Raw genomic sequence first — 16,041 nt, 5'->3', positions numbered from 1 at the left:
TTAGAAAAACACAGCAGCTTATGCCCCTGCCAAGAGGTGCCTCCTTATAGTTTCTCTGTCTGGACAGCATGAAGCATCGGTATTATTAATAATTTATTTCCTAGGTATATACATTATATAGATATTTTTACAGTATGTGTCAGTACTGTGCTAACTGTATGCCAACTAATAGGGGGTATAAACTCTTTGGTGTGAGATCACTTCACACATCTCTTTGTTTCAGCCCCATTAAGGCTACATGCACTTGAACGTTATATATGGATGTGTGCTAGCAATATGTGTTACAGCTAGCACACGTCTTATGCATGAGCCAGCTGCCCCGGCCACTAAATATAAAGCAGGTCCTGGCATTGTCTGGAAATGCCCTTTATTCTTATTTTACTTAAATAGAAACTAAAATTATTCATTTGAATTCCTAAGAAAATAGGAACAAATAAAGGAAACTTTAATATAACTTAAACACATCAAAAAATATAACTCAAAACAAGATATCATTTCCTGAGCAGTCACTCAGGATTTCCTCAGTCTCTTTTCTGCACAGTCCCAAAATCTAAACCCCGTACAATATAGGGAGACAGAATAATGACAATTAGGGGGCAGATACAGTGACGCAGAAAGTTCAGCAGGTAGTACAGAAGAGGGGGCGATATTGGAAGTGGAAGTGCCTGCTGGAGCCTCAGGAAAAGAAAAGACAGGAGCAGACATATGCCCCTTTCCCGCCAGCTTGGCACGTCTGTGTTCAGCCTGTGGAATAGTGGGCAGTGCAGGGCAAATCCCAGTCCAAGAGCGTTTCCTGCACTCCTCGTCACTGATGAAAAGGGTCTGGTCTCCGGCCGTATCCATTCAGCCTTAGCGCACCATTTAGTGGCTAGATGGATGGACCTGGAACAAAAAGTAGTTACTCATGATTGCCTGATTGTACTAGGACCAATGCAAATGCAATATGTTTTTACTCGTGCATTGCTTTAGGAAACATAGACCGCATTCATCTGTTTTTGAAAGGAAATCTATGTTCTCTTGGGAGCATTGACAAGACACAGTACTGGTGCCCACAAGGAATAACCGTTCCTCCCTGGACTCATTTAGAGATATATATGAAGAATGCTTTGTTCTGATTCAGAAACGTTATGGCTTTGAATTCCCTCACACATTGGGGCACATTTACTTACCCGCTCCCTTGTAGTTCCCGAAAGTGCATTGTCCATCCCGAATGCACTGTGCCGCTATTCACCTAGATCGTGCGCCCGATTTCCTGCATCTGTCGCTTCCCCGCTCAGGTCTGCCGGAGTTCACTATCTTCCTCAGTTAAATCCTGCGGTTTATCTGAATCCGCCGGATCGTCCGACGTCCCCCCCCCCCTTCATGAAATCTGGCGCGATTGCCCCAAAATACGATCATGTGCGCAAAAAATCCCTTTTAAATCCTTGTCCCAGCGGCACAAAATGGAAATCGTCGGGATGTCCGACGAAAGTGCAGTCCGCGGGGCCCTTAGTAAACGAGCCCCATTATGTCACAGGGTAAAGAAACCATAGAGAAATCTGTTCCAAATCTTCTCACTTACCATGAAAGATCCAGTCCAAATGCAGTCATTCCCCAGTATATGAGAAGAGCTCCTATGAGCAGGCTCAGTGACGACCATGTGAAGAAAGCAAAACTACGGCCAAGGGGAGCGTTACGCTGCAAGAAGTATCCTAGGAGCACACCTAGGTGAGACGACAAGAGAAATGTTGTGTTATTGACTTTACAATGTATCACAGGGCCATTGCACACTCAGAGAGGGTTATTTATCGTGCACTGGCTTGTGATACCCCGCAGCTCCTCCGGTGCAGCCAAATGCGCATTTCATTCAGCACAGATATGCTTGCCACACAGCGACGTCTTGCTCTCTCATAGCGGCTATTGTTTGACAAGTGTATTGCTGAAACGTTACAAAAGTGTTTATTGGCCACACAAATAAAACAAACAAATTTCTCACTTGGAGAATTTATGTTATTCTGTCGATGGGGTAGGAAGCCTTCTAGTGCACCTACAAAAGGAGAGTTTGGACAGGCCCAGTATTGATTTAAGTAAAATGTATCCAGCGCCGCATTTTTTTTTTATGCCAAGTTGCCCTTCACGCCCCTCCGACCCCCTAGCATAGAGCGGGCGCAAAGGGGAAAATAAGCGCAAATGCTAGCGGTACGCCACCATTTGCGATTATTTCAGGGCTTCTATGCCAGTTTTCTGGCGCAGAAGCCCGGATAAATAAGCCCCAGAATGTCAGATCAGATATTGTATATCCAGCGGCTACATTGACTGAGTTTCATGTATTGAACTTGGCTATGTGAAATGACACTTGGATAGGAAAAGTTGAGGAATGTTGAAGGCTATGTAAACCTTTGCCAACATCATTGTTTGTACCAGGCAGTTTACATGCATTGCTTTACACAGCATTGCTCAGTCAGATGGATAGGTCGAGGGAGGGAAACTCTATCAAATTCCCCTATGTCCAGAAGAAAGGGAAAATTCTCCATTGACATAGCAGCTATACAGTAGGGGAAGGGGGGAGCAGAGTGCTAGTTCATATGAGATACAAACATACAGATAACATGACCATTGCTAGGAAATGTCCCACAGTCACAAGTCTGAAAGTAGAAGAAGCCACAATTTGGAAATGATGATTCATGAATACATGACAAGTGAAGATTTGTGCAATAAACAGCTAAATGTTGAAAAACTATTTGCATATTTTATAAGGAGAACTCTTATTTCCCTAGTCACAAGTCTCTCACTCACCCAAACCAGTTGCCTACACTGTACTGAGGAGACCCAATCGGGTAGAAACAGTGCTGTCTACAGCTGGGAATCTGTTCCTTCTCGAATAGATAAACTGGTTTGGTTTTAATCCTGCATCATGTCATTAGGCTTCCTGAAGGTCATGCTTGATGTCAGGGGGCTTAATTGGTAGTCTATGTATGGAAAACTCTTACTTCCCAATCTCATTTTATTACAGGAATTTAGTGCCATGTGTGTTTATAGATTTTTCTTGTGCAAAGTTGTCCATGGCATTTAAAAGGGAAGTGAGAAGAAAGCAGAGACTATTCTTTTCTGTGTAGACTTTGTGGCACACATATAACTACATTACTTATAGTGGCTTCTGTAGAAGTGAAGACATTATGAGAAGAGCCTGCACTGACCTGCAAGGATCCCAGCGACAACCTGGTGGGGAAAGTGTGCTAGAATAAGGAGTCTAGATACTGCAATGCCCACCATGAGCAAGCTGTACAATATGAGAGGAAGAGTCCGGATCATGCCTCTGAATGAGATGGAGAAGAAAACTTATTTTCAGGTAAATTAGGCTTGGCAATGGAAATAACATGACTGGTTAAAAAACAGACCTGCACATGAAATGGCATAAAAACTATTTTAAAAACGTATAATTACCTCCTCCTGCACTCGTATTGTCCCACCGCGCTGCCAGTCCCTGTTTGTTTCTAGAGGTCGGCGCTCCCATCCGCCTGATACACATTGTAAGTGATGCTGTATCAGGAGCGCAGCAGTGGATGGACAGCAGTGCTGCTTCTGTAAACAAACAGGGACACAGCAGTGACGGGCCGCGCCGTGGTACAATGGGAGCGTCAGAGGAGGGAATTAAACTTTTTTAAATTGTTTTTTTGAACACCCCAGCAAATAATGCGTGAGAGGTCCCCATTTTAGGCTATGTCTGCAACATGGGCACCATCTTGACAACCACCATATTGAATCAAGGGTTTTTCTAACTGGCAATTAGCTCCTGGTGTTTTGCATGTAAACAATGAAACACATATGTGATTGTTTTGAGCACAATCCAGACAGAACATATAAATGCAGCCTGAGGCCTCACTAATCAGCTGTATTTATACGGAGAATAAACACCATACAAATGTACTCTCTTTAGGCGCCTTCTTAAGGATGTGTTTTCTGTACATGTGCCCCTGATGTGAGGGTATGTTCTCATTGGAGTTCGGAGCATCCTATGTAGCCTCTGTCACAGATCTCCCCAAAGATGCTATAATATTTGATCTGGCAACAGAAAATGCCACAGCTATGGAAACATACTGGTTTTCATTCTCTATTATTGTCTATACCTTTGTTTATTCTAGTTATGTAACTCACAATGGAAATAAATATGTCACATGCTCATGGTCAACATTAGATCTGGGTAACATGTTACCTCTTTAACCGATCGGTGCAGAACATAAATATAGGCAACAGGGCAGCTCCAGTGATCATACAATGTCCCGAGGGACTTCCTGGGAAAAGAATTAAGGTTTGTGTCACATATCTAGTCACTACAATTATGTAATATGGAAGAAGAAAGAAGATGATGAGAAGCTTGTCTAAACTGACCTGGGCCGGTCTCACATGTAGAAGGGAACTGCATCAAGTTATAGCTGCCATGTAGACCAGTTTCATGGACCCACCAGAATGGCCGCTCACCAAAAAGAAACCTGTGGATGGAGAATAGGATTATATCATACAGGGAGTAAAGAAAAATGGGCTTCACCAAGAATGCTATTTTCTTCCAGGAATAGGACCCTATAGTCACATGGAGCTGTCATGAGTGCAGTGCAGGGAAGGTGGAATGCTTCAGCACTCAGTACCTATGTATAAAGGTGATTCCTCTATATCAGTGATGGTGAACCTTTTAGAGACCGAGTGCCCAAACTACATCCAAAATCCACTTATTTATTGTGAAGTGCCAGCATGGAATTTTAAACATTAACTTATTGCTACAAGTTCCTCCACATCTTTCAATCGTATCGGCCCCCTGAGGCCACCAATACAGTTGAAATAAGAAGGGCAATTTCAGGCTATCATTGTAGCTTCTCTCCAGGGTCTCTCTGTACAGGAAGAATGGTGGGCCCAGTAGGAGGACCTCCAAAGATAATGCAGTTCTGTCAAAACCTTGTCACAGTTCCCGCCTGGTATTGCAGGAAGATTCAGTGTTTGGTGAACTATGTCCTAGGCCAATGGCCTGAGTGCCTACAGAAAGGGTTCCGAGTGCCACCTCTGGCACCCGTGCCATAGGTTCGCCACCACTGCTCTATATCCTCAGCCCTGTGGCACAGGTTTATATTAGGGACAGTATGCACCTGCTTCGGCCCACAGACGTATGCATCAGACCTTATTGTGAGTGAAAACCAGGGGAGGCAGCACACACAGAACAGTCTTTTCATGGACTACACAGAGGTAAGGTACAATGGAAAGACTTGCACCTCTATAAGGCTGCATTCACACGTACAGTTTATCAGATGCTGTCTTCAAAGTCAAAACCAGGTGTGGATCATAATGGGAGAACATATCACTGAGAGGTGCTACTACTCCTCTTTTTTCACTCCACTCCTCGTTTAGACATCGGAAACTGCATCTAAAAAACTGAACGTGTGAACGCGGCTTAAAAGCCAGTTGCCATCTGCTTTCTGGTGTTCGTTTTTCAGTTTCTTTTTAAAAACGGATGAATAATGGAGCAGATTTTTCCCATCCAACTCCTTTCCGTCAGAACTTTTACATTGTTTTCTATGTAAACGGATTTGTATCATTTTGTTCCATCAGTTATACATCCGCTTTTTCATGCTCTGATTTTACATTCCAGAGATTCCATGTTACCTCTAGTGGCCAAAGGAGAAAAATAATAAAATGATGCATATAAAAACAGAAAATAACTGATATTAATGTGATGTGGTGTTCACACACAGCTGAAGAGAAGTTTGCCAAATTAACATTTATGTTAACATGTGCTAACAAGTACGTTTGTCAACACAATGTTAACACATGCATTAACTATCGCTTTTTGTAAATTCAAATGTCAACAGCAATTTAACTAGGCAAATATGTCTTCAGCTGTTGCAGTGCGTTTTGGGTGCTGTCACATGTAGCGCTTTGACTCCATTAAGAAACTAAATCAAAGCGCACGGAGGCGAGTCATGGCCCGATTGCATATGCGTTTCTATGGAAATGCATGCAATCTGTAACCAGCACCCGATGTCTTGTATTGTCCAAATGAAAAACAACCGGTGGTTACCGATCATGTGTTTCCATATAAACATATATGCGATAAGGCCGTGACATGACCCCGTGTGCTTTGATTCCATCTTTAAGGTTGCGGTCACACGTACCGCTAGGCGTCCGTTCATAACGCGACGCTAGCACACAGGGGGCGGTCCTCAGCCCGAACGCACATGCGTTTACAGAGAAACGCATGTGATCGGCTTACCAATCGCATGCGTTTCCCTGGAAACCCATGTGCGTTCGGGCCGAGGACCTCCCCCTGTGCGCTAGCGTCACGTTATGACGGACGCCTAGCGGTACGTGTGACCGTGGCCTAAGGGTGATGCCACACATGGTGTTTTTGGTTAGATTTTAAGCGTGCGTTTTGAGTCCGTTAAAAACGCAAGTTGTGTTGCACGCTGTATGCACCGCAAAAAAGATGGTGAACTCTGTTGGGCCAGTGCGACACATTCATGATTTCTGGAGCACGATCTTAGTGAATCGCCGCACACAACATTATAGACGAACAATGCACTTTTAGTAAGTGTGCCCATTGTGTTGACACTGCATGTGAACATTGATCAAGGGTTCTGATCTGTTTCATGCTTCTGTTTTGCAGTTTTTTTAATGGATTGTAATTTAAACAGATGTCTGGATGGATACATTAATAGCAAGGTATCAGTTTTTTTTTTTAAACAAATAACTTCAATGAATCAGCTCAAAAAAACAGATACCTTGCTTTCCATTACTGCCAGTTAGTTCCCGTTTTTCATTATTTTATAACCATCCATTTTTTGTATTTCTCTACTTTGGCCACTAGAGGTCGCATTGCAACTCCTGAATGTAAATTCAGAGCATGATCAGTTTGAAAAAGCGGATGGATGACTGATACAGAACAAACTGATCAGAGCCATCCGTTTTACATAGAAAACAATGTAAAAATGAACGGAATCCATTATCCATAATAATAATAATAATAATCTTTATTTACATAGTGCCATCAAATTCAGTAGCGCTTTACAAATCCATCCATCGTTGAACGAAAACTGGAAAAAAAACGTGTTGGTGTTTCAATTAGGTTTTTAAAGGCAATTGGGAGGTTCCACCCCCATTGAGTTAACATTGCATTTTACTGAGTATTCAGTAAATATGCAGGAAATGCAATATTAACTCAATGGGGGTCATTTATTAAGGGCCCGATTCGCGTTTTCCCGACGTGTTACCCGAATATTTCCGTTTTGCGCCGCTTGTACTTAAATTGCCCCGGGATTTTGGCGCACGCGATCGGATTGTGGCGCATCGGCGCTGGCATGCGCGCGACGGAAATCGGGGGGCGTGGCCGAACGAAAACCCGACGTGTTCGGAAAAACCGCCGCATTTAAAAACCGAAAATGTGTCGCATAAGGACCGCTTACCTTCACCTGGTCCAGCTCGGTGCATTCCGGCGCGATGAGTTTACTTTCAGCGCAGCAGCGCCACCTGGTGGACGGCGGAAGAACTACCTTATTAAATCCCGGCCGGACCCGAATCCAGAGCGGAGAAGCCGCCGCTGGAACGCGAATGGACCGGGTAAGTAAATTTGCCCCAATGTGTGATCGGAGGTGGAACCTTTCAATCCCATTTAAAAACACCATCAAAATGCCGCATGTGAACACGGCCTGACAAAGATGTGAACTGGTTCCATGTGGTAGACAAATGTCTCACGCTTGAGAGCACATTCACACAATGAGTTGTGTCACGTTTTTTTAATGCGTTTTTATGCATTCCAAAGGCTTCAGCTTTGATCACATGCTGAGGTTCAATTGCGTTTTAGCAGATACAGTGGAAACGCAATTTAACCTAAGCATGTGATTAAGGCTAAAGCCTTTGGAATGCGTCAAAACGCATAAAAAAAAAGCAACGCAACACATCGCGTGAACCGCGCCCTCACCTGGCCCACATTTATTATGCAGTCTCACTTCCAGACCAGGACTATTAGAAGAGTGAGCGCAGTCATATGTTCCGCTAGTGTTGCGTTCATCCCGGGAAACGCAAATGCGATCGGGCTGAGGCGCTGTGCGCTAACATTGCGTTATGAACCAAACACTAGCGGAACGTGTGATTGCGCCCTAATAATCAAGTTTCTACAGTCATGGCCATAAGTTTTAAGAATGACACAAATATTATATTTTCACATGATCTGTTGCACTCTGGTTTGTCAGATGTTTTTATCACATACAGAAATACAAGTGCAATCATATTATGAGTAACAAAAGCTTTTATTGACAGTTAGAATGAGTTACTGCAGCAAGTCAATATTTGCAGCGTTGACCCTTCTTCTTCAGGACCTCTGCAATTCTCCCTGGCAGCTCTCAATCACCTTCTGGACCAATTCCTGACTGACAGCCGTCCATTCTTGCACAATCAATGCTTGCTATTGGACGGTTGGGAGAAGTTGCTCTTGGAGGACATTCTGGTACCATTCTTTATTCATGGATGTGTTTTTAGGCAAGGCTGTGAGAGAGCCGATTCCCTTGGCTGAGAAGCCGCCCCACACATGAATGGTTGCAGGATGCTTTACAGGTGGCATGAGACAAGACTGGTGGTATCGCTCACCTTGTCTTTTCTGAACAAGCTGTCTTCCAGATGTTCCAAATAATTAGAAAGGGGATTCATCAGAGAAAATGACTTTACCCCAGTCCACTCCCTGTACCTTTTACATATGTTTTTTCTGGAGAGAAGTGGCTTCTTTGCTGCCCTCCTTGACACCAGCCCTTGCTCCAAGAGTCTCCTCCTCACAGTGCGTGCAGAAACACTGGTCCTGGCGCTTGCTGGTCCTTCTTGGGTGCCCTGGAGCCTTTTTGGCAACAATGGAACCTCTCTCCTTGAATTCCTTGATGATGTGATATATTGTTGACTGAGGTGCAACCTTTCTAGCTGCGATACTCTTCCCTGTTAGGCCAGTTTTTAATTGCTGTTAAGCTGATCACTCTTTATAACATTCTGGAGTATATGCAAATTGCCATTATAAAACCTGATGCAGTAGACTTTGTAAAAATTAACATTTGTATCATTGTCAAAACTTATGGCCATGACTGTACACAGCATTGAGCACAGGCCGGAGGGGTGACCCCATGCAGTGTAAGTAAAGTGCTGACCCCAATATTCTATACACCTGTCTGAACTTCTGGGGCAAACCAGTTTATTTTTATAACTCACCACTTAAAGACAAGATTCAGCCACTCGCAGATAACACCCAGCCACAAAACAGTTACACCCAGCTGGCACTGGAGGGCATACGCCAGGGGAAAGTAGAGAAGAAATATGCAGCCAGGATCTCCCAGGTAGGTCACCCACAGCCAGAATTCTTCAGAGCCATGAAGGTGTTCCTGCAGGTAGCCAGCCAGTGCCACCCCAGCCTGGTGCACTTCATCCATCTACAATACACATTACCCAATTATTTAATAATCTATAGAAAATGATGACTCAGGATTATAAAAAGTCACATGACTGTGTACCACTATAACTTGTGCTCTATGGGGGAAATTTATCAGGACTTGTATGCCAGTATTTTGGAGTCCTGAAATATTTGCACCCTTTTCACGTCTCCATGGAAAGTGTGCATGGGATGGACGCAATGTAATAGAAAAGCAATGTAACCTTTGGATGTGATCACTGTTGAAGCCTTTGAAATGTGTCCAAAAAAAACGCAACAAAAAAAGGAATGCAGGCAACGTATCGTGTGAATGCAGTCTGAGGGCGTGTTCACACGTTCCGCTAGCGCCGCGTTCATAACGTGCCGCTAGCGCACAGGGGGCGGAGTTTGGGGCGATCGCATATGCGTTTCCAGAGAATCGCATGCGATTGGGTTATTAATCGCATGCGTTTCCCGGGAAACACATATGCGATCGGCCCGAGCCCCGCCCACTGTGCGCTAGCGTCGCGTTATGAACGCGCCCTCAGGGTGCGTTCAGACATTGGGGCCCATTTGCTAAGGCCGGCGGCGCACATGGCGTTTTGAACCCGTTTTTAGGCCCTTTATGAGCAGTCCGAAAAAAACTGCTGTTTTTAACGGATAGCTTAAAAACGGCCCAAAAACTAGTTCAAAACACCCATGTGCCACCGGCGTAAGGATGGTCGCACACGTGCCGTTTTGTCTGCGTTTGCAAACACAGACAAAGCCGCACCCACCAGGGCGGGCCGCGGCCCGTTCCCATTGGCGTTTCCATGGTAACGCCTGCGATCGGGAACGAGCCACCGGTGTTTTGCATTAAATATACGCAAAGCACCGGCGGCTCGTTATCAGTGGGTGCGGCTTTGTCTGCGTTTGCAAACTCGGACAAAACGGCGCGTGTGCCACTATCCTAAGGCCGGTGCCACACGCACCGCTTTGTCTGCGTTTGAACACAAACGCAGACAAAGCCTCGCCTACCGGGGCGCGGCCCGATCGCATCGGCGTTTCTATGGAAACGCCTGCGATCGGGAACAAGCCGCTGGTGTTTTGCATTAAATTAACGCAAAACACCGGTGGCGTTCCCGATCGCAGGCGTTTCCATAGAAACGGGCCGAGTGTTTGCAAGCGCAGACAAAGCGCTACGTGTGGCACTAGCCTAAGGGTGAAGACACACATGGCGTTTTTGGGCCGTTTTTACTAAGTGCGTTTTCAGATCGTTACTTATGTATAACAGTTCATGTTTTCTTCAATGTAAAGTCATACTGGGCGGTTATGTCATCCCGTAATCAGTCTAAACGTTGCTTTGTTTTCTTCCTTTTGTATCTGCTACCAAGGCAGATTTCCATATGTATCTGGCCGGTTTCCCACATGCCGTTTTTAAATGCATTCAAAACACAAGCGGGAGGGGGGTGTTGCCTGAAACTGATGCGTTTTGGCCAAACCTCCCATTTGCGTTTTGAGTGCATTTAAAACGTGCCGAAATTTGGCCCGTGGGAAACCAGCCTGTCTTCATTGACTTCAAGGTAGGTTCTGTCCCAGGATAGGCCCTCTTTACCTGCTCAGTGGGGGTCTGACACCCAGCCCCCCCCCAGGTGACAATGTATTGCAGCACTTTCTGGATGTTTCAAAACGCAATTCAAACCCACCATGTGAATATCCCAATATCACTGGGCGTTTTTGATTCTTTTTATGGAGAGCTGTCAGGAAAGGGGTTAATAAACATGGCGTCCAGTGCCGTTATTACTTTTACTAAGTCTTCACCTCACTACTATGACGCCATATTGTCACTTTCTAGCATGCTGTCAGTGGATAGAGGCACATGCAGGAGCTGTGTTACTACTAAGTTATATATAGTTTCCATATTCACACACACGACCCTCAAATATCTGCTGCGTACCTCCCTTCCCAAGTAACGGCCGCTTAACCACGTGACCGTGTCATAGCCCCGCCCACCTACCGCTATAACCCCAGCCGCGGGGTAAGACCGGCAGTTGGTGCAGGCAGTTTGAATGAGCCTCTCCCTCTCCTCCCTGGTAATGGCCACGTCACGAGCTCCGCCCTTGTCTGACGTCACGTTGCTATCTCCACCTTGGTATAGCAGACCATGTGACCTGGCCGGCTGAGGGGGTGGAGCTTTGTCACCTCAGCTGACGGCGAATAAATGCTTACAATAGCGATAATACAGCAAGCGCTTCATGGCCGGAGGCTGCGGCGCCCTCCATTTTGGGTCATGACTAGAATACACAGCTGATAACGCTGCCTGTACACATTACATGAGGACCCGCCACCGCATAGGGAAGCGCCATAAATGTCTCTGTCCATAGAAATTCATTATGGTTCCCTTAAAAAAAAAAGACATTAGTGAGAGCTGCTCCTGTATAGTCCATACATGGTGCAGCTCCTCTGCCTCCTGGAAGGTGGTGAAGAAATTGACAACTAGGTTGTACCATTCCCCTTTTGTTACAAGGATAGGGCTGCGTTCACACGTGTTTGAATCTTGTAATTAAAACACATCAGTTTTTGACAGTTTCTGTCCATTTTTTTCAATTATCTTAATAGCTATACAGGTTGTAAGCAGCCAAACCATGGTAAACGGTCAAAAAGGATGCGTTTTTAACCCCTTTCCCGCTCAGCGGCGGATATATCCGCCGTTGAGATGATGCCGGCTCGGCTCTGGATCGGAGCCAAACCGGCATCAGAAATCATGGGGTGCCGGTTGTAACAATACCCCCCCTTCCCCCTGAACCGTTTTCGGGGGGCGCCGATCTGGTCCCCAGCACTGCCTGCAAGAACTGCCGGTAAGATGGCGTCTATGACGTCATCTTGCTGACACTGCTAATACCCTGCAATACATGAGTATTGCAGAGTATTATCATGAACAAGCAATCAGATGATTGCTTGTTCATGTCCCATGGCAGAGTAAGTGAAAAGGTTAAAAGAAAAAATGTTATTCAATAAAATATAAAGTAATAAATCAATAAAAATGCCCATAAGCCCCATAACATGTAAAGAGACATATAACCCTAAAAAAGTCTAAATCATAACAAAAATTGAACCCGTACAATGAACGCCGTTCTTACAAGAAATGCAATAAAAAGTGATCAAAAAAACATATGTACTCCAGATGATACTGGTTCAAAGTACAACATGTCCCGCAAAAAACAAGCCATCAACCAGCTCCGTAGCCAAAAAAGTAAAAATGTTATGCCACTTGGAAGACGGCAATGCAAAAATGATAGATTTTTCCCCACATTAGGGTTTTATTTGACAAATTTAGTAAAACGTAAAAAAATATTCATGTATGATATCCCCGTAATCGTATCAACCCATAGAATAAAGATAACATGATTATTAGGCTATACGGTGAACACGAAAAAAAGAAAAAGTCAAAAATCCAGTACAGCATTGATGCTTTTCTACTCCTGCCCTCAAAAACGAGTTCCTAAATTTTCAACAGTAGGTGATACCAACCCCAAAATGGCAACACTGGAAAAAGCATCTCATCCCGCAAAAAAAAATGCTGTCACATGGCCCCGATAACGAAAAAGCATCTCATCCCGCAAAAAAAAAAATGCCGTTGGATGGCCCCAATAAAAAAAAAAAGCAAAAATTTTATAGCCTACAAAACAAGGCAACGCTGCAGGGCGCTCCTTCCCTCCTGGCCCTCGCTGTGCCCCCATAAAACAAATCACAGCCACATGTGGGGGTCTCTGCACTAGGGAGAGACTGCAGATTTTATGGCGTATGGCGGATTTTATCTTTTGGAAATGTGTACAAGTTGCTAATAATACACGAGGGGGTGGCGGGGGTGCATAATTAGCAGCCTGGAGCATCTTGTTTTGTGCTCCGTGCTGCTAATTATAACTTTATTTTCTAGGTGATCCCAGCGTGTCAAGCTTATCAAAGACCACCACTGGGATCAACATAGAAAGGAGCGTAGGCAAGTATCTTCAGTCTCTTTGGGCTTATCTATAATGATAGGTTTCTTTTAATTCTAAGCGATATGTGTGGAGAACACCAGGCGCTGCTCATCACCTGCCAAATACAATCCCAACAGTGACACATGGTGGTGGCAGCATCAAGCTATGGGGGCAGGGACAGGACAACTGGTTGCTATTGAAGGAAATGTGAATGCAGCCAAGTACAGAGAACAAATCTGTGACCATTCCTGACTGACCCAGCCAGAGCCCTGACTTAAAGCCAATTGATCTCTGGAGAGGCTTAAAAATGGCTTCCCCAAACGTTCTCCATCCAACCTGAGGGAACGGGGATCTGAAAGGAAGAGGCAGAGGATCCCCAAATCCAGGTGTGAAAACTTGTTACATCATTCCCAGGAAGACTCCTGGCTGTACTGGCTCCAAAGCTGCTTCTACTCAATACCGAGCAAAGGGTCTCAGTACTTTTGAGCATGTGATATTTCAGTTTCTTTTGTTATATAAAATAACAAAATCTACATTTCAGTTTTTTTCTGTCCTGATGGGGTGTAGAGTGTACACTAATGCAATATATTGCTTATTTACATATGGAAAGCTCTTGGCTCTTGAGTTCACATGTGGTGTTTACATTGCGTTTTTGAAACGCAATACAACAGCTGAGGAGATTTGCCCAATTAAGTTGCTGTTAACATTTGCATTTATAAAACACAATGGGGCAGATTTACTTACCCGGTCCATTCGCGATCCAGCGGCGCGTTCTCTGCGGAGGATTTGGGTCCGGCTGGGATTCACGAAGGCAGTTCCCCCGATGTCCACTAGGTGTCGCAGCTGCGCTGAAATTCGTCGGAGTGCACTGAAGTTGACCGTCCTCCGCTGGGTGCAGGTAAGCACGTGTCAAGCGCTTTTTTAAAAAAATGCAGCAGGTTTTCCCGAATCCGTCGGGTTTTTCTACGGCTACGCCCCCCGATTTCCATCGCGTGCATGCCGGCGCCGATGCGCCACAATCCGATCGCGTGCGCCAAAATCCCGGGGCAATTCAGGGAAAATCTGTGCAAATCGGAAATATTCGGATAACCCGTCGGAAAAACGGGAATCGCGCCCTTAGTAAATGACCCCCAATGTTAATAAGTGTTAACATTGCCTAATGGTAACAGTCCTTAGCTGTTATATTGTGTTTTCAAAAATGCATGTGTTTTTTAACGCATGCCTTTTTTACTGGACTGCTTAAAAACGGACCAAAAATGGGTTCAAAACGCCACGTTTGCCGCCGGCCTTAGTGAATTTGGTTCTGAGTACCCTAGTTACAACTTTTCATATGTGACATTTGGAAGGGATTTTTAGCAGCAGAACAATATAAAGGTAAAAAAGAACATCCAGATCAGCAAGTCCATCACAATTGAATGTAAAAATGTTCAGATTCTTTATTTCATTCTTCTTAAAACCTCATGACCAAACATGGGAGAGAAAGATCCACAATTCTTAGGCCCCTTGCGTTTTTCACATGCGTTTTCTGCACGTGATTTTGACGCGCAGAACTTGCATTGCACTCTGACCCATTGTAATCAATGGGTCTTTTCAGACTTGCATTTTATTTTTTTTTAACGCGCGTTTAAATCCCGACATGCTCTACCTTTGCAAGTCACGCGCATTAAAAAACGCACCATACAAGTCTAGGAGATTCATTCTTAAAAAACGCATTGTACTCTGAGACACTTGCAAGTACAATGCGTTTTTCACGCATCAATTGCCATAGAAAAGATAGACCTCAGCCCTGAGTCCATTTCACACGCGTTATCTGCGCGTGAAAAACGCATTGAAATTGCATTGAAAACGCGTGTGAAAAACTGAGACACTGAACAAACTCTGACTAAAAACTGATTGAACCCTGATGCAAATTGTCAGTTTTTCACTGACCAAACCCTGATCGTACCCTGATCAAACTCTGACGTGATCTGCAACGCAAGTGTGGAAGGGGCCTTATGCGTTACCACTGGACGCAATGACTTGTAACACGTAAGACTTGTACTGTAGATCTTTCTGTCCCATGCGTTTTAGCCAAGTCCCCTTCCACTTACATTTTTGAGGCATTTAAAAACTCCAGTTGGGAATCCTCCCTGAGCCACTCATGGTAACAACAACTGAAAACTCTCAGGCCAATATTTAGCAAAATTGCGCAAACTGTACTATGTGCAGTGTATAGTGCAGGGAGCGCCAGATTCATGATTTGTGGCACCCGTTCTTCATGAATCTGGTGCTCCCTGCACTGCTTCGATAGAGTGTACCAACTTTTTTTGGTGCACCTTTTAACATGCGGCGTGTGACACACTTCTGTCGCACTTTGTATGATAAATGTGGCGCATGGTCCGACAGCACGGGAATGTCCCCTTCACTGCAGAAATTTGCGTTGTGTATGTGTCTCGGACTCTTCTTAAATACCTTTACAAGCAGTTTTCATGAGAAAGAATGTGCAAAGTCCGATAGAAAACTGGTGCAAGTGCCTTTGTGAATGACCCCTTCAATATTTTTCTACTTATCCAATGAACCCATAAGGTTATTTTAGTATTTCACATTAATTGATAAACTTTTTAGCCAAGGTAACATAGTTGATCAAGAAATCCTCAGTGGTTGGAACTGCTACAAGGATAGTACAGGTATTCTACATGC

At 44.6% G+C, this 16,041-nt stretch overlaps 1 protein-coding gene across 5 annotated transcripts; it reads right to left on the bottom strand.

Moving 5' to 3' along the window:
• Window positions 1–424: 424 nt before the first annotated feature.
• G6PC3 (glucose-6-phosphatase catalytic subunit 3) lies at window positions 425–11,550 on the bottom strand. 5 transcript variants are annotated; one of them, XM_072111308.1, is made up of 7 exons: window positions 11,400–11,550; window positions 9,208–9,425; window positions 4,369–4,469; window positions 4,193–4,271; window positions 3,177–3,295; window positions 1,562–1,703; window positions 425–882 (listed from the first exon to the last, which is right to left on the bottom strand). In XM_072111308.1, exons 2-7 carry the CDS (start codon window positions 9,423–9,425, stop codon window positions 522–524), a joined length of 1,020 nt encoding a protein of 339 aa, XP_071967409.1. In that variant the 5' UTR covers window positions 11,400–11,550; the 3' UTR covers window positions 425–521. The 5 variants fall into 5 exon arrangements, with proteins under 5 accessions (XP_071967409.1, XP_071967412.1, XP_071967408.1 ...); XM_072111311.1 differs by having other exon boundaries at window positions 11,340–11,476; XM_072111307.1 differs by lacking the exon at window positions 11,400–11,550 and adding an exon at window positions 11,089–11,333.
• Between the last annotated feature and the right edge of the window lie 4,491 nt (window positions 11,551–16,041).

This window comes from Engystomops pustulosus, chromosome 6 (assembly GCF_040894005.1).
Source record: "Engystomops pustulosus chromosome 6, aEngPut4.maternal, whole genome shotgun sequence".
Lineage (NCBI taxonomy): Eukaryota > Metazoa > Chordata > Amphibia > Anura > Leptodactylidae > Engystomops > Engystomops pustulosus.
The sequence above is the reverse complement of the archived record's forward strand: the minus strand, read 5'-3'. Positions and strand labels throughout refer to the sequence as shown.

Bases quoted from the DNA above. Each gene is read 5' to 3' on its own strand.
- G6PC3 (XM_072111307.1), bottom strand. The intron at 4,272-4,368 runs GTCAGTTTAGAC...TTCTTTTCCCAG, and splicing joins TACATGTGAGACCGGCCCAG to GAAGTCCCTCGGGACATTGT. The intron at 1,704-3,176 runs GTCAGTGCAGGC...CGTCTCACCTAG, and splicing joins TGTCGCTGGGATCCTTGCAG to GTGTGCTCCTAGGATACTTC.